This window comes from Poecilia reticulata, chromosome 18 (genome assembly GCF_904066995.2).
Source record: "Poecilia reticulata chromosome 18, P_reticulata-male-v2, whole genome shotgun sequence".
Lineage (NCBI taxonomy): Eukaryota > Metazoa > Chordata > Actinopteri > Cyprinodontiformes > Poeciliidae > Poecilia > Poecilia reticulata.
In genome coordinates this window covers 23,938,649-23,958,042 of record NC_088847.1, presented here as the reverse complement: position 1 = coordinate 23,958,042, position 19,394 = coordinate 23,938,649, and the positions used below count along the sequence as shown (strand labels likewise).

The window sequence follows — 19,394 nt, the reverse complement described above, 5'->3', positions numbered from 1 at the left end:
GTCTCCTCAGCAGCAACATTTGTAGTGAATGTGACCCAGAGCAGCTATGAGGCCGAGGAGAACCAGAACATCACTCTGGAGTGGACCTTCACCTCCAGGACTCAGGGATCCTGGAAGAATCTGTTCATCTACTGTGAAGCGAACACGGATCATGGAGTCTTTGTTCTCTATCAGGTCCATGAAGGTGTTGAGATTCCAGATTCTCAGGATAAACAGTTTTCAGGACGAGTCCAGAGTGACAAAGACGTCCTCAGAGAAGGACGAATCAGACTCCATGTGTCCAGACTGAGGACTGAAGACTCTGGTCTGTATCTGTGTGACGTGATGACAGATTATGGATTCAACTCTGGAAGATCTAAACTCAACGTTACTGGTGAGTTTGAACTTCAAAGAAAGTTTCAGGTTTTTCTATTAATCAGCTAAGAATTTGTTGCTCTCATGTCTTTTACCTCTGAAATATTTTGTCTTTTCATGTCTGTTAATATTTTGATCGTTTGCTCCAACAGTGGTTTATTGTGTCCTTTCTATTGTTTCCTCTAAAATTCAAAGCTAAAGACGTCATGAAATAAACTAAAACAACATTTTACATGAACATCAGTTTCTCTATTGATACATTAAACACTTTTATTTCAATCCATTTTCCAGCTTCTTCTGGAATTTTCCATCATCATAAAGAAGATTCAGCATCAGACAGTCGAGGACGGATTGGCCTCCATGTTTTACTGGGACTGACAGCAGCTACACTCACAGTTTTACTGATCAAACATGGATCCAGAACTCTACTGGTGAAATGGCTGATGAAAAACTTTAATTCAGTTATTTAACTTAACACTGAATCTTCAGGAAGCAGCTGATGGATCCTGAACTCATTCTGGACTCTGCCGAGATCATGGACTCCAGTCCTGACAGGAAAATAATCCCACATCACCACTCCTCCACCACTGTGCTTTACAGCAGCTGTTGGTCTGTAAACAAGCTGCTGTGGTTTATAACCAAAACTTCCCTACTTTGTGTTATTTGTCACCTGGTAAGTTGTTGTTGTTTTGCAGTTCTCTGTTCTTTTACGTTTCAATGCACTGATTCTCCTGGCCATCATCATCTGCTCTTCCTACAGTATTTTCTCATTAATATTTATTTATTTTTTTGTAAAATTGTTTGACTTTACTTGAAGTTTTCCTGATAACTTTTATAAACTAAACGAGGTGAGTCAGGAAGTTTTCCAGATGTTCAAAGATTTCTTCAGGTTTATGTACGATAATGTAAAATTATTGAATAAAAAAGAGTCGGCATCTTCAGTCTGAACACAAGGAGTCTGGATGGATGGATGGATGGATGGATGGATGGATGGATGGACGGACGGACGGACGGACGGACGGACGGACGGACGGACGGACGGACGGACGGACGGACGGACGGACGGACGGACGGACGGATGGATGGATGGATGGATGGATGGATGGATGGATGGATGGATGGATGGATGGATGGATGGATGGATGGATGGATGGATGGATGGCTCAATCTCTCTGGTAGATTCACTGGAATATTTTGTCATTTTTAATAATTTATATTTAAAGTTTCTATTCCTGAAGCGTTTTGCTTTATTCTGATATAAAATCATAAAAATAATCATGAGGATCAACAGAGCATTACTTACAGCTTCCATTAACGAGGGAAATATTTAGTATTTGCATAAATCCTTGTTCTGTTCTGCCTGGCTGCTGACCCGTCCAGCTGGAGCTGGTTCTGACCCGCTGGCTGCTGGAAACAGACGTTCTGAACCTGGAACCAGAACCTGGAACCAGAACCAGAACCTCAGCAGAACCCTGATCTGAGCTGCTTTCAGCTGCAGCAGCTGATGAACCAGTGAAGCTCTGGATCTGCTCCACTGGTTCTGGTTCTGATGGTTCTGCTGAAATAAATCCAGATTTCTTCCCTCATGTTGTCAGAACCTGATTCACTGCAGAAGCTTTTAACATCAACATGAGCTGCAGCTGTTTGGACTCAGCAGAACCAGTCCAGCTGCTGGATCTGACCTCAGACCAGTTCTACCATCAAGGTGGAGCCACCTGGTGGTGGAGTTAGGAACTGTGAGCTGATAGAGCTGAAGGTCTGAGAGACGAACTGACTGGATCAGTTCAGATTCATTTGTTCTGGTTTTATGTTTTTACCACCAGAATCTTTTCAATTCTTCAAGTTTTATCATCAATGTTAGTCTTAGACATAATTAATCAGTTTGTTTTATTGACATGTTGATCATGTTACAACATGATGGACAAAAACAAAATTAAACCCCATATTAGTTTAGATGACATTAAATAGCGACTAAATTTATTTATTTATAGAAAACGATGAAGAGGAGCTGCTTCTCTAAAACCAGCTGAAATGTTGGATCAATTAAATATCTGGTGATCAATCAGCTGATCGTTTTTACTGGGAAATGTTGATGCTTTATTCTTTTTCTGTTAATAAAAATAATCAAATTATTAATTCTGTTTTTCTTTTTTTCAAATAAGCATCAACATACAAGCAGTGAGAATCTTTACATCTCCACCATTATCTTGACAGAACCACCTGTTTCAAGAATTAAACCGTTGAAATTAATTTATTTCTATAATTTTATAGTAAACACAAAAAAATCTGAGCAAATATTTAAGTAAATATTTACATCTTAATGTCTTAACATTTTTTTTCAAAACTGATAAAAGAAACTAAAATATTTTCCAGCTGTTCTGAGATTTCTACAGACTTTATGTAGAAATGTACCTTTAAAACTATACAAGTTCACACAGACACATGTTTGAAATCAGTTTATTGATTTACTGACATCAAAGTTACAGAAAAATATGAAGGAAATATTTTCAGTTTGGGATTTTTTCTTTTAATTTATCATAAAGATCAGAAATCTAAGCTGCAGTTTGTGTGTTTGCAAAAACATGAATAGAATGAAGAATTTAGAAACATTCAAAACTTTTTGCTTTTACCCAGAAAGTTTTCTGCTAATATATATGAATTGTAACATGAGCGTAAATTACAGAAAGAGAAAATGTTTTATTCATTATGAGAGTACAGTTAATGGTTTGATGCTCAGACCGTCTGTCACATCAGTGATCAATAAAGTTTATTGAGAGAATCTGTAGAATTAAAGTCGATGTATTGAACCACCAACAGATTATACAGAATAATGAAACCAATAAGGTCAAAATTTGATCCTAATGAATATTTTTTATGTTTTAACAGCCAGAAATGATCATTTGTTTGTTTTTGTTAATTTTTATGATCAAATATAGATCCAGTTGTGAAGCCAGTTGTGCATCAAGCCAGCAGGCTGACATCATGTTGAAAACTCACTTTATAAAGCTAAAGATCAGATTCTTTGATTTAGAAACATTCATCATCTCAAGTTCATTCAGCATTTTTATCTGTTCTGCAGCTTTGAACTGAAACTGAACATCATCGCAGCTGAGTCGTCGATTCAGTGACTTGAAACATCATCTATGATTATTGTCTCAATATTACTGAATATAACATGCAAACAAACTGTAACATCTGAAGTTCAGTACTTCAAACTAAGGCTGAACTAAACCTCTTATTTAAAGCTGTGTGTTTCCAGTTCGGTTCATTTCCCAGTGTCTGACCACCAGAGGGCAGCAGTCTTCCTGACTAAAGTGATCAGCAGAAAATGCATCTTTGCATTACTGATATTTTGAGTTTTCTTTCTCAAAACACCATTTCCCACAATGCACTTCTCCTCTGCGATCAATCTAACAGCTTTAAGCATATTAGACATGATCTAGTTTTCCGTCTCCGGCCAAAGAGACTTTGACTCGTTCAGCGTCTCTGCCTCAAACCGCTGAACTGAAGGATGAGCCATGCATGGTCCGCCATGCACGTCGGTCATGGAAACCGGTTTAACCGGTTTATACCATTTCCTCCATGGAGGTAGCTTATTCAAGGATTCAGTTTGTTGCTTACAGACACTTGTTGAGTGAAGCCTCACGGTTAAACATCAGCAACAACTGACCTTGTTCAGTGCATTGCAATACTGTAAACAAGCTTATTTTTGGCTAAAATAAGACTTCTACATTCCTCGGTATCAGCCGAGCCGCCGACGTAGAACTTTGTAGCTAATTTCTATAATAATAATTAAAATCTGTTATAACATGCAGAAGATAAAAAATGCATCACTGCCTCCTAGCGGCCATAAATAAATACGGAAGCAGATCTCATGTGTCTAAACAAAGTACATGAGCTGAGAACATAATTCATGTTTAATTATGACGATGATGATGATGATGATGATGATGATGATGATGATGATGATGATGATGATGCCTTTAAAGACTCTTCAGTCAAACTGATTTAATGAGAAACAGACTGAACTTCTTACTGCAGGTTTTGACAATATTGATGAGTTAAATCTGATATTAGCTTTATATTTTTACTTTATTTTTATATAATTGATCCAGTTTGTCTCTGATAATATAAACGTCTGACAACCTGAACATATCCTGGTTTACTTTGTTTCTCCTTCCTGTCGCTCTCTCTCTACTTCCTGCTCTGTTTCCTGCTGTAGTAAAACAAGTCAGGGAAATATTTCACTGCTTTTAATGAATCAATGATCCTTCATGTGTTCATAGAAGCTGTTTGATAAAATCATGTTTTATAAAAACAGACCCAAAGTCCTGGACAGAATATTTCTGACTTCTTCTTTTCTCTGGTTTTAACTTCAGCTGCATCCCAAGTGTCAAAAGAATCAAAGTGTCTCTAATAAAAGAGAAATTAATATTGATGGATCATTGATACCATCAGTTCCTCCATATTCTTCTTCTTCTTCTTCTCCTCTTCTGAGTTTTTCTTGTTTCCAGGCAGATTGTGTCTCTTCACATGTTTCAGGTTTAAATCACTAAAACTGACTTTGTTCCTTTGACAAATTAAACTTTAATGCAACTAAGAAAAGATTAAACTAAACTGGATGAATCTATTTTACACTTTTGATCAACTGCTGAGAAAATATGAAAACTTAGAACTCTAAAGGAAACATTGATAAGTGAAAATATTTATTTCCACAATTTAATAAAATATTAGAAAACCAACGCATGTCAGAAAACATTTACTTTATGTTTAAAATGTGTTGACATTTATTTACCACTATGTACAACATTTACACTTCAATAAACAGTAAAGAGTTTAGAAAACATAAAAACTATCAGCTGTTTTCAGAGGAAAGTTTTAACAGCTACATTAAATCTTAACCTTTAAAATCAAACCAGATAAATTTAACTTCATTATTCTTTTAACAATAATAAGCTTTTAATAAATAAGGTCTTATGTTTTTCTTCTGCCCTGTGATGGACTGACAACCTGTCCAGGGTGACCCGTCTCTCCCCAGTTGACCTCTGGAGACATTTACCAGCCGCCATTTTTGACCCATCAGGGAAAAACGTTAAGAAAATGGATGGATGTTTTTCTTCATTACATATTTACATCAGTGTTTTTAGAGTCCAGGCGTCATTTCTCAGAGAAACTAAACATCTGTTTGATTAGAAAGACATTTTCTTCCTAGTTTGCTTTTCAAAATTGGAAACGAACATAAAAACAACAAGAACAAAAAGTCCCAGTAAAACAAGAACTCCGATTCTTCCTCGTCTGTCTGGTTGTAGATTCTGAGTTGGAGGTTGAAGCTGATCAGCAGCAGCTGGAGAGAAAAGGAGAAACTTCATTTTAGACCTGGAATCAGATGAATGTCAGCAGAGAAACAGAAGCAGGACGACAGATTTTACCAGAAACGTTGAGTCGACATGTTGCAGAGTTGATTCCATCTTCAGTTTTCATGTCACACAGATACAGACCAGAATCTTCAGTCCTCAGTCTAGACACATGGAGTCTGATTCGTCCTTCTCTGAGGACGTCTTTGTCAATCTGGACTCGTCCTGAAAAATGTTCGTCCTGAGAATCTGGAAGCTCAACTCCATCATGGACCTGATAGAGAACGGATTCTTTATGAGGACTCAACAAGCTGCAGTAGATGGACAGTTCCCTGAAGGATCCCTGAGTCCTGGAGGTGAAGGTCCACTCCAGAGTGATGCTGTGGTTCTCCTCGGCCTCATAGCTGCTCTGGGTCACATTCACTACAAATGTTGCTGCTGAGGAGACAGAGAGGGAAAGAGAGGAGCAGACACACTGAGAACTGGAACATGGGAGTCTTTCAGCTCCATCTAGAGAGCTTTCTGTCACAAAGACAAGATGGAGACTGACCACAGAGACATGAGCTGAGGATGAGGAGCAGCAGGGAGATCATCTTCATCCTGAGAGAGGAAGAGGAGGAGAGACAGCAGGACATCAGGAACAACATCAGTCAGTATGAGGAACAACTGGACTCCTGGAGCAGAATTAAGGTTGTTTAGAAAGATCTCTACTGCCACCTTGTGGTTATAAACTCACACCAAAGCCTTAAGCCAACAGGACGTTTTCATTCTCTGCAGCTGCTGAATATTTTATTATAAAACTTTTTCTGAGTTAAATCGGTTTGTTGTAATCAATGAAGAAAAGGGTTTCTTGTCATCACTTAAATATATTTTGTCACTAATTTCGCAGTTAGTGACAAAAAAACTGTCACTCATGACAAACTAGAAATAGAGAATATGCAGCTTTTCAGAAACCTGAAATAGAGATTTCAGGTTTCTGAAAAGTCTGTTAATTTCTATACAGTCAGTTTCACTTTGGACTTTAATCAACATAGTTTCTGATTCTCTTCTTTCTTCCTCCAAACTCTGGATCCTTCATTTCTGAATGAAATATAAACTTTACTATCAGCTGAAAAGAAGATTTCTGCTTAACCAATTTAAGGCTCTTTGCCTGAGTGAATCCAACACAGAGAGAACAGAATCTGCTCTGAATCAGCCTCAGTTTCTCCTTCCTCCTTCTGAAGCTCCTTGAAAATTGTGAGTGACTTTTTGACAAGGCTGCAGTTTTCCCTGTTGCAATGTAATTTAGCAGTTTTTCCTTCCACTCAACTTTTGATAAACACTCTGAACAACCAGGTTCTTAAGCAATAACTTTTCTTTCTTCCTTGCATGGAGACAAATGTTCATAACCCAACATCTCATTATGAAGAGAGTCGACATGTTTTCTGTCCAATCGTCAGTCCAATCATTTCAGAGAGAGAGAGAGACCATTAGAGGCCTCTAGTGCAGCTGTTTAGAGTTAATTCACTGATTAGTGTTATAACATGATTTTCTGATATTTTACAGTATTTTATACAATATAACATTTTCCAGAGACACTGGAGGTTGGGTTTATTATCTGCAAACCATAATAAATGTTTTAAAACTAAAGGATTAGAATATTTGACTCTGTTTGAATCTATATAATGTATTTTAGTTTCACTTTCTGGAATTGTGACAAAAACTATTTAAGAAAATTAAAATGTTTTGTTCTCTTTTTTTTACATTTCACCTTATTGTTAAATGTAAAGACAATTACAATAGCTGCCATAATGTTTTTTATAATAAACACAGAAAATGACTGACTTATTTATTTCTCTCTTTTGTTGAACCACCACATGCTTGTCTGAGGTTAGGGCTTGTCTAACCCTAAGTGGAGAAAAATTGGATAAACAAATTTAATGCTGACTAGAAACATAAAACTTACAGCTACCAGAACACTTATTCACAAGAAACATGTACTGAAGTAAAAATGTTATACCCCACTATCTAAATAAGACAACAGACCTTTATAAAATATAAACTTACTCTGTTAGTTTTTCTCCTTCATCAGCTTCAACACTTTGTTGCTTCAATGACTGATGTTTGTTCCAGGTTTTCTTCCATAACGTTGCTGCTGATCTCTAAAGCTACAGGCCAGATCTAAACTAACAGACTGACAAATTATTTTTGTTACTGTCTTGATGCTTCTGGTCTGACACAGTCGAGGTATCAAACTCGAAAGTAAAATGAAGGAAACACTTTAGCTCCTCCTCCTCACAGCACAGATTCCCTTCCCCCCCTCTGAGAGAATGACACCATGTGACTCGTGACTCGTCAACATGGAGAGTAAAACAGAAATGAGGAAGTGATGAAGGTCCTGCTGTTTTCTGCTGCTCTGCAGACACGGATCATGAAAACATTTGGTGAAGAAACTCAACAAGAAAATCATCTGAGATTCTCTGTGGTGCCTTCAGGAACATTCAGAGAACCAGAACATCAAGTGATTTTACTGAAACATGTTCACATTTATTTCAAAAGATTTGTTTAGAATCATTTTATGTTCCAGCAGAGAGCTGCTGAACCAGACTGGACTCCTTTAATTAATTGTTTACAGACAGTTGAACTAACCGGAGTAGATAAACCTGGACAAACCAGTTAGAGGTGACAGAGGGGTGGTTTCTGCTCTGAGCAGGAAGGAGGAGTTTAGCCAACATGATCAGTCATGTTGACGAGAGGAGAGAGAACTGGAAGGTATAACATGACTGCAGGTTGGTGACAACGTTCTGACCGTCTGGTGTTCTGAAACACCATCAGTGTGAGAGAGAAAGTAGACAGAGCTCTGCTTTCTTTAAATGTAGAGAAAGATCAATGTGTTGATCTGCAACCAGCTGGACTTTAATCTGAAGTCCAATATTTCTCCTATTTTTATTCATATTTTCTTTATTTTATTTTATATCATCCTTTTCAATCATCATCTTATCTTATAAATATCAATAAATGTTTTATCTCTGTTTATTTTTGATCTCTTATAATATAGGGGGATTATATGTTCGCATCCACCTGAATAATATGTAGTTAGACTCTGACTCTGCCTCTCGCTGGAGAGGCACCAGCAACCCTCCCGACTGCACTTGGGAGAAGGGTGTAAGAAAATGGGTGGATTAATGCCACTGTGAGGAAAAACCAGGAAGAGGAAATTAGGAGAAGTAAGCAAAAGTAAGCAGAATGTCAAACTGAAAGGAGAATGTGGAATTAACGGGATAAAACCTGAAAATATGAACACTAATAAGAACAAAAGAAATAATAAGAGGAATTGGTTGCTTATTCAACAGACAGGTGACACAATGGCACCATAGAGTTTTGTTTTTTGTTTTTCAAAAAAAATAATAATAGAGCAGAAATAATGCAGTCAGAATTTCTCACTTTGTTTTTCCACATCTTCAACGTAAATAACCTCCTCCAAAAAAGAAAGAGTTGCAGTCACTCAAATTGGATTCATGTCTTGATTAAAATGCGTCTGTCCCTCAAACCGTAACCTTCTGAAAGACTGACTGCAGGTTGGTGACGACGTTCTGATCGTCTGGTGTTCTGAAACACCATCAGTGTGAGAGAGAAAGTAGACAGAGCTCTGGAAAAAAGTGTATGAAATATTGGTGGGGACACATTGTCCCCACCAATATTTCATACACTTTTTTCCTTTATGTGCCTCCATCTATCCTCAGACAGTAACTCTGAAACAGCTGCATATTCTGTTCAAAGCCCTAACGGCCAGTGCATGATCTTTTTTTTATTATTATGCCTTTGTATAACATGAATGGCAAATCCTCTCAGTGATCTATATTAGTGGATTTAACACCACGTTACTTACTGTGCACCATTGCTCATTGCTTTGGGTCGGGAGTATCAGTGGACGGGAAAAATGACACAATCAAAGAAATAATCTGAATAAAGGGACACAATTTTTTAAAATTAATTATCAATGCTCCAACAGCAAGATAACAAGGTCCAAAGGGATCACATTTCAAAAGTCAGTATAAGTTTTAATAAAAAAAAAAAAGTAAGAGTACGGTTAGGGCCAGCTATGCTGTAGCTTAACTTTGACAACCTTAGCTTGTACATGTTCTGCATGTGTGTTTCAATTCATGACATAAAAATATAGCAAAATATGGCAACCCAATAAAGTCAGAGAAGGAGGAGAAAAACTGAGAAGGAAACTTTCAGGAAGGAGATGAATAATTTAACTAGATCTGGATTTACTAAATGCTTAAATGTTTTTAAAATGTATGTAAATAGTGATCTAATGGGTTAAACAAAGTCTGTGACATGTGGGTTGGAGATAGAGATGCTGCCCAGGCTTCCTGTTATTTGTCAGAAAAAAAACAAACAAAAAAAGAAAGGGAACTTTGTCTCAATTTCTGATTGGTTCAGAAGTACAGAGTCAGATGACTTAAAGGTCAAAGGTCAAGGTAACTTGTTCATTTCCAGGTTTAGACATGACTGTCTGGAATGTCAGACAGTCATGTCTGACATTCCAGACATGACTGTCTGGAATGTCAGTCATGTCATTCCAGACATGACTGACATTCCAGTCAGTCGCCCCCTGGTCGCCCCCTGGTGGCAGCAGGGGCCATAGGAACGTTCATCATGTTGGAACAAGTAAAAATCAGTGATAATAAATAACGAGCAGGGCCGGCCCAAGCCTCCTTGGGGTCCTAAGCGAAATGGGATTTTGGGGCCCTCTAGTTCTGCCAACAATGTGGACCGACTGCAATCAGCAGTCCGATCATTAAATCATTCACACACCTGCATCTCTGACAGTGCTGTTTACGTTATATGCATGTATAATATAAGATACATTTATTGGCCAAGTGATTTACCAGTTCATTTCTGGTAATTTCCTTAATTTTGGGGGATTGTGATCTGCTGATACTTACACGTGATCTTTTCCCCTCATCTTATCTTCATCAGTAAAGGTTTATAAATCAGCCTCTGTCCTCTTCTCCTCATCCTGAGAGAGGAAGTCCTAACTCGGTCTCGATCTCTCTCAGCCTTGGTCTCGGGTCCTAAAAGTCTTGGTCTTACATTACCAAGACACATTAAAACACATTAAATATCAGCCATCAGATGGAATCACTAATTAATATTAATTCACCTTTTGGGACCAAAATGACTCAGAAACTCTATCAGGTTAATGAGGAAGTTTTTATCATCATCTGTGAACAAAGGACTGATCTGAATGTTTGTTTATTTTAAATAAATGTTTGGATGATGCATCAGATTGTTAGAGGGAATATTTTAGCAGATTTTAGATAGAAATATTTAACAGAAAGCTATTTAATTTAAACACCAGTTCTATGAAAAACATTAAAGTCTTGAATGTTGGACTGCAGCAAATTCCTCTTAAAACAATAAAACTTCATAAGAAAGAGGAAAAGTTTCCATCTGGTTGATGGTGTTGTAGTCAAGACCACCGAACCCAACACCAAGTCAAGACCAAGACTTTTAGGGTCCCAGACCAAAACCGAGAGATCAGGACTTCCTCTCTCTGGATGAGGAGAAGAGGCAGCAGAACATCAGAAACTACATCCCAATAGGAACAAACTCATTGATTTAAATCTGAACAAAACCGGAGCTGCTCATTCACAGCTAAAATGTGTTGTTTTGTCCACATGATGGCGCTCTAAGCTGTCTGACTAAAAGATGCTCAGCAGTGAAAGTTAATATTTCTCCTCCTTTCTCGGGTTTTCAACAGTCCAATTAGGACTGAAAATATAAACTGAACTGTGATTTGACAGAAATAATTTCTCACTAAACCTGAGTAAACAAAGTGTATCCTGTTTGGAAGGAATAAATTACAATTTAATGTGGAACTTATAACTAAAACTTATATAGAAAGAGTGAATGAAATAAAATTTGCTGGAAATCTCATTTAATTAGAGGAAAGCTGGTCACATTTATTGCTGTTCTTGGAAGAATAAACAATATTTTCAATCTGAAATTAAAAATATCCTGGCTGAGGTCTAAAGACCCAAGAGAATCAAAACCAAAAACTTCGACTCTCAAAAAAAGTTTCTGACATGCGGAAATAAAAGTTTATGTTTTGCAAGTAAATTTTTCACTTCATGAGTTAAAAATGAGTGATTCTAATTAAAATAGGTTTTTAAACAACACTTTTTTAGTTTAAAAAAAATCACTACAATTCCATAAGCTTTGACCACAATTTTATTTTTATTAATTGAGATTAGTTTTTTGAATAATTATTCAAATTTGCAACAAATCCAACGTCTTCTTCTTCCTTGGTCTTCAGTTAATAAGATAAAGAACCAAACCAGTAACCACTAAAACCATCATGGCGGCTCCAACAATCAGTCCAACATGTTTGTTTCTGCCTCCATCTTCTTTTCTTCCCTCCTTGTTTTCTGTCAAACAGAATCAGAGCTGAAGGTCAGAATCCATTTCTCTTCACCTGCTGCTCTCAGACCAGCTGCTTTCTGCAGCATCTTTAGAAACACAAACATCTGGGCTGACAGGTTCACTGCAGAACCAGAACCACATCTGGCCTTAAAGGGATATTCCCCCTTATTTTAGCCACAGAGACTCTGGAGACATTTTACCTTTAAGAAGATTCACTGATTGTACATTAAACCACTTTATGCAGCTTCCTTCTTTCACTGGAACACAGAAACCATGAAAACTCACCAGTAGGAGGCGCCACATCCAGAAAGACGACCCCGATGGGGTCAGAGGTCAAAGTGCGTTTCTTCCTGCCGGTTGCTTCTCTCTGGAAACCTCGACACTCGTATGTTCCCGTGTCGTTGGTCGTCACGTTGCTCAGAAGCAAAGACACGTCTCCGTCCTCCATCCGTCTGTCCTGCAGCTCCACCCGCTTCCTAAAAGATGGATGCTGGTTCTCTGGGTCCGGCTGCTGGTCTCTGAACAGGAGGACATATTCTGGTTCCAGGTCCGGTCGGGTCCACTTCACAACCACAGCAGGTTTGTTGTTGGGGAGTCGGCATGGCAGAGAGACGGTCTGTCCAGGAACAGCTGAGATCTGAACTACAGGACAGAGAAACAGAGCAGAAAGGTCAGAGGTCAGAGTGAACCGGTCCACTTCCAGCAGCAGCAGAGACCAAGGAGAGACACTGGACTCTGACCTGGACTGGATCAATGGATCTAACAAGGATTATTGGTTATTTATTGATTTAACATCCACAAATGATGTAGAGTTTTAACCCCTGTGAGCTTCATAGATCTATAAAACCGTCTGCAGCCAAGTTACTATGGAGGTTAAACATTCAGATATTATTAGAGATTATTTAGTAAATATCAGGAAATGTTCTTATTTGATAACTTCATAACGAGCCACTTTCTCTCCTCTGCTCTGTTTACAGCTACAGACTCAGATCATCTCAGATCATCTCAGCCCTTCAGCTCCGTCAGCATCTGCTTTTCATTGAGCCCACATGATGACGAGGATCCAGTCTGATCTGGTTGAATATTAGTTAATATTAGTTAATATGGGTTGTTACTATGTTGTTGTACGGTGTTTTAAGATCTTGTTCAATGTGCCCCTTTTTAGCTTTGAGCAGCCCCACACACACACACAGCCCTGGTTTATTACAGCTATTAATAAGTGACTGTACTAAATGGTGATGTCACCACAAGCTGCCAGGTGTAAACTCTGCACTTTGTCATATAAATAAAAGGCAAGTAGCACCAAAATATGATGTAGCAGAGAAAAACAGAGAAACCTTCAGAACCAGTGATACCAACTTGTACACAACCTGTCCTGCTGTTTCCTCTGTAGGTAAAAACTAATGTGGGCCATAAAGACACTGACAGCTTAATGAACAGAGATGTCTTCTTCATTGAAATGAGTTAATTCTGTTAAAGTCGGATGTGATTTGAAATATTACACAAATATTCCTATTAATATTGAGGTCTTCCTAATTCACATGTAGAGGTTATTTCCATCAATAGTGGAAAAATGTTAGCGTTTATACTTAAACCACAGTTAGTCTTGGTTACTGTACTTGCAACGCAGTCTGGAGAAAATTATTAAACATTTTGAAAAGACATTATTAATTGAAAATTGCTACTTATTTTTTAGTAACATGCTATCCTTTCTACAGGACTTCTATGCAATCATTTAATTTATAAAACTTGATTATTTTTTTTTTGCCCAATTTTGATAAATGTTCTAAATGAAAGGACAAAAATGACCAAACGCTAATAGCAGTTTACACCGTCTTCATCATAAAAATCTTGATAAGAATCAAAGCAAATAGAAACTATTAACCCCTTCATGTGTCCTGCAGACTAAGAAGAGAGCAAATACTCACCTGTACCTGTCAGTGAACAACATCCAGGGAGAGAGAAATGCTGAGCAACCAGAGAGCCATGAGGAGAGAGATGAATTCCTGCAGAGAGCTGACTGTGAGGGAGAAAACTGGCTTTATTACAGTCAGTAGGATGTGACGTGATTGGTTTCTCTTTCAACATATAGACGAAACTTCCCACAATGACTCCGAGGTTTACATCACACAACAAAGAAGTTTTACAACAGCCAAGAAAACTGTGAGACAAATGAAACTGTTTATGTGGCATTTTGGGTTGACATGACAGGTCCCACTGCTGAGCTCAGGTTCCTACTTTGGCCATGGGAGGAATTCCTGTTATGGGGTTTCTTTGTGCATGAGGGCTGTTAAGTTGGATTTGTTAACAGCCCTCATGCAACCAAGAAATCTTTACTGATATAAATTTGTTATAAAAGTATTATTGACTGCACTTTAAAAATTTCTATTCCCATGGCTCATGTCAAAGTCCAAACCTGCTGCAGAATCTCTCAGCTCTGTGACGGAGAGGCTATATTCAGAGGCTATTATTAGGTATGCAGACAAAATACAGCGTACTGACATTTTGACTTGAATGTTTTCTAAAACGGGCTGCACAGTGGCGCAGTTGCCTTGCAGCAAGAAGGTTCTGGGTTCAATACCCGGCCCCGGTCTTTCTACATGGAGTTTGCATGTTCTCCCTGTGCATGCGTGGGGTTGCTCTGGTTTCCTCCCACAGTCCAAAAACATGACTGGCCTGGGTCTGGAGGTGCCAGGAATGGAGGAATGGTTTCAAGTTGCTAAAATGTCTAATTATAGATTGAGAAAGTGTGCCCTCGCCTGTTGAGAAGTGTATTTAATGTTAAAAATACTTTCCCCAATGGAACATATACTAGTCAGTCCCAATGGCTGTTTCACTCACGTTTTAGCCGAAATGCTTCCTGGGTAAAAATCAAAAGACAAACGCGCCCCCACCCCGCTCAACAGTTTCAGTTTACTTGTTCTCATGTGAAACAGTGAGTTTATTTTTTTAATTAATTTTACATGTAGGAATATTTTAGAGTTGAAAGTATGAAATCTGTCCTCTTCCTCTCTCAGGATGAAGATGATCTCCAGGATCCTTCAGCTCATTATCCTCAGCTCATCTCTCTGTGGTTGTGGTGTGTTCACTGACCTCAAAACGTTGTAGTTCAACAGGAAGAGCTTGTCTGACCTAATAAGTCTATGCAGTGTTGTGTGGATCAATCTGGTTACAAAGAAATAAACATGACATTATGAAAAATATGGATGTGTTTCTTTTAGAAATAACTGATCTGACAGATTTGACATTTTTGAACTGTCTGGGTTTATGAACAACATTTGGTCTAGATATTTGAATCTAATTAGAGATATCTCGAATATGTATTTTGTCTTGTGTTGTCAAAATATAATTGAAGATTATATTCAAACTAGACTAGGCGTTTTAGTGATATATATCTGGAAAGCAAGGGCGGTAAAACCGAATTTATGTTAAAAATTCAGATTGTCAGTAATTCGTTGTAGATATTCATTGTAGATATTATGAATTGAAGTCTCCATACAAGTCAATGGTAAATCTGACGTCATTTAAACTAGTCAGAATGTAATTAGAGATATCTTAAATCGCTAAAACGTCTAGTCACAAAACAATTTGAGATATCTGGTATGAAAGGGCGGTAAAATCGCTAAAACTGTTTGCCATTTGCTTGTCACTTCATACGGACTGCTCAGCTCTTCCTGATCAACCTGCCCGACAAGTATTCACACAGTACAGTGAAGAATGACAGTTTGTCCCCTGTTTCGTCAGTTCAACAGAGGAAACAGACTATGGACGGAAATTTATTGAAGCTTTAACACAACTTGGAGGACTTTTTTTGGTTCTGTCACAAAGACTTGGAGGACCCACTTTCAAGGTGCGGCAGAGAGGTAAGGTTGCCCCTTTTCAAAAATTAAAATAAGGAAGTCCGGTCAGCCCCGGTTCCAGACAGTTTAGCCTGGGGTTGTTGGCTTATGGGGGCAGACTAAACGAGCTTTTACTTTAATTTAAATACATGAACAAACCTTTCTGTAAGTTTTCTAATAAAATAACCACCTTTATTAGCACAAAATAAACAATAACGATAAAAACAGTGACGTATAAAATGTTGAGTAAATGCTCAAATTTGCATAAATATTAGCACATACTTTGCAGAAATGCAAGAATCTGTTTCCAATTCGTTTAAGTCTATTTCTTTAAATGCAAAGTCAATCTACTCAAGAGTAGCAATAATAATGTTACTCAATTAAAAGAAAAAAAAATACAGAAAATACAGTCTAGTACGTAGTGACAGCTCCTTGAGATAGCGGGTGACGTAACTTTTGCAGTCCACTCCTCGGCTTCTTCTCTCGGCTGTCGGATCGTGATCGTCTCTGACTGGAAGCGCAAAATCAGTAACATCAATAATTTGTCAATCTGTTAGAGATCAGCAGCAATGTTATGGAGAGGCCTCTGGACACGGTTAACAAATTAACTAAGTGTTGACGTTGATAAAGAATATAGTTTATTTTTTTAGAATTAGAGTTTTTAAATTAGAGTTGCATAATAGCTTTTACTTAAGTGTATGTTTCTTGTGAATAAGTGTAAAACAAAACCTAAACCTGTATGTTTCCCAGGTCAGTAGGTATACAATAACATTCTATATTTGTTGTGAACAGTTCAGTGATGTGTCAGTATTTGACGCGTTTGTCAATTCTGCTTCACATGTCGAAATTTCAGACAAGCAACTAGTCCACTATGACTAGTCTCTTTCAAGTAGTCCGTTCTCACATTTACACACATAAGGTGTGTCTTGTGAGAAACTCTGTTCCCGTGTAAAAATCTGTCCCCCTGTGTCGGGAGCGCGCATTGCAGCCAGAGAAGTGGATCCGGCGGATCTGACCACATTTACCTGGCGCTTCTGATCGATTTTTAGGTAAAAACTACTCATATAATCATGTCAATGTTGTAACTTTCAGTTTAATCGGCAGCTATCAAAATAAAAATACATCCATAAATAAACGAGGTCTTGTGTGGAGGTCTTTTTACGCTGTTTTGTGTTATTTTAAACGCGAAGTGAATCGATCTTTTTTTCAGCTTTTGTCTCGTAAACCTGACAAATAAAAGTCAGTCAACAAACACAGGTTTCCAACACGTTGTGTGCATTTATAATTTTTTATTTCTGATAAATAAGGAGGGAAGCTGGCCGATAGCAGGGCAAAAAAATAAAGACTTCCTGAAAAGATCAGAGTGTAAACTTTTTGGTAAATCCCGTTCTAATGTAAAATATGACATTACTGGATTAAGGAAATGTCTAGTATGCTATCACACATAATAATTTTTTAGAATTTGGAAACAGTTGCTTTTTATTTCCCAAAGTTATGGGGGGAGAAGAGGAGAGAATGGATATTTCAGCCGCCTGATAAAATATTTTCCCAAAATGGAAACAAATTAATTTACCTTAAAGTCTTTTGCTGTGTTCATTCCCCTTATGATCAACAAGAAATCATGCAAGTTTGAAAACATTTGCTTTTTATTTCCCAAAGTTAGTGTGAGGGAACAAAATATTTTAACCGCCTGATAAATTCTGTTCCCCCTCTATAAATTGGAAACAAATTAATTTACCTTCAAGTCTTTTACTGTGTTAATTCCCCTCATCTTCAACAAGAAATCCTGCAAGTTTGAAAACATTTGCTCTTTATTTCCGAAAGTTAGGATGGGGGAACAAAATATTTTAGCTCTTTCAGCCACCTGAAATATGTTCCCCCTACATAAAATGGACATGTATAGTGAATTAATTTCTTTGTTACCTAAAATTTGAATCATTAAATCAAGCTGTATATTTCAGTTTCCAGAAAAATTCCTAGCAAAAGAGTTTGTGGATTTTCCTGTTTCCACTGCGGCGTCTACAGCATGAGGTTGGACATTGCTGTGAGACTTATTCTTAACGGTGATTATAACATTAATATTCTGATTTTGAGTGTTAATGAACATTTTTATCATTACTATAATTTTTATATTTTGATTTAAAAAAAATGTACTTAGCCAAAACTTAATACATCAACATGTGAAAAGTTATTTAACAAAATTGTTTGTCTATAACTTAATAAGATTTCATTTCCTGTAGTTATGAAAAGTAGGTGCAGTTGAGGGTCAAGAAAACCCCCAACACTCTGCATATGTACAATATTAAATAAAATGATCAATGCGACACTTCAAATCTGGACTAGATTATTCTCCTCTTCAAGAAGACTCTTTATTAACATGTTTGCGATTTGTGAAACCTTTTTCTGATTTGTGAAACTTCACTTAACAGACCACTGCAGAAGATCTTTCCTTCCTTTGCAATAACTGTTTGAAGAATTAATGAGTTACACCAACATTTAATTTCCCATTGGGATTAATAAAGTGGTTTTGAATTAGAATGTAATTTGAAAAAGACTGCATGGAACAAGTGTGAATGGTAATCTCATCTTTATTGAAGTCTGACAAATCACATAAAGGTTTCACAAATCCCAAACATGGATTAAAATATTCTGCTATTATCCATCCATCCATCCATTTTCTTCCGCTTATCCGGGGTCGGGTCGCGGGGGCAGCAGCTTCAGAAGGGAGGCCCAGACCCCGAGGGACACGGTCGAACGCCTTCTCCAAGTCCACAAAACACATGTAGACTGGTTGGGCGAACTTCCATGCACCCTCCAGGACCCCGCTGAGGGTGTAGAGCTAGTTTCCTAAACCTCTAATGGTATTTATTGAACTGCTGACTGGACAGAAAACATGTTGACTATCTACATAATGAGATGTTGGTTATAATGAACATTTGTCTCCATGCAAGGAAGAAAGAAAAGTTGTTGCTTAAGAAGCTGGTTGTTCAGAGTTTATCAAAAGTTGAGTGGAAGGAAAAGTTGTGCTAAATTACGGCACAACCTTAACTGCAGCCTTATCAAAAAGTCACTCACAATTTTCAAGGAGTTTCAGGAGGAGGAAGGAGAAACTGAGGCTGATTCAGAGCAGATTCTGTTCTCTCAGTGTTGAATTCACTCAGATGAATCCTAGTTACAAACATCTTACATGGACTAAGGAGAAATCCTTTTTCAGATTAAAGTAAAGTTTGTATTTAATTCATATATCAAGGCCCCTGAGTCTCCAAAGTGAAACTATTTAGAAATTAACAGATTTTTCAGAAGCCTGACATCTCTAAGGCTTACAGAATATAACCCTGTGTTCTGTATAAAATGTGCTTAGCTTTGTGAAATGAGTGACAAAAATAAACCTTTAAATTGGATTTTATTTTTTCAAGATGTACTCATAAATTAC

General features: G+C 37.5%; 1 protein-coding gene and 1 long non-coding RNA gene across 4 annotated transcripts in view; one reads left to right on the top strand and one right to left on the bottom strand.

Annotated features, from left to right (window-relative positions):
• LOC145548524 (uncharacterized) overlaps positions 1-19,394 on the top strand; it is a 76,695-nt gene that overhangs the window by 1,521 nt on the left and 55,780 nt on the right. For 2 of the 3 annotated variants that reach the window (XR_014084527.1, XM_081599044.1), the window contains 2 exons: positions 11-373; positions 646-1,307. Coding sequence is in view for 1 of the 3 variants with exons in the window: in XM_081599044.1 (XP_081455170.1) it covers positions 11-373; positions 646-824 (542 nt within the window). In the remaining 2 variants the exon portion in view is untranslated. Of the gene's footprint in view, positions 1-10; positions 374-645; positions 1,308-19,394 lie in introns of those variants that run through there. The other variant, XR_014084528.1, reaches the window with a different exon arrangement.
• LOC108165967 (uncharacterized) lies at positions 5,712-7,934 on the bottom strand. The gene is made up of 3 exons (XR_014084740.1): positions 7,755-7,934; positions 6,259-6,308; positions 5,712-6,146 (listed from the first exon to the last, which is right to left on the bottom strand). It is a non-coding gene; the product is annotated as an uncharacterized LOC108165967 (long non-coding RNA).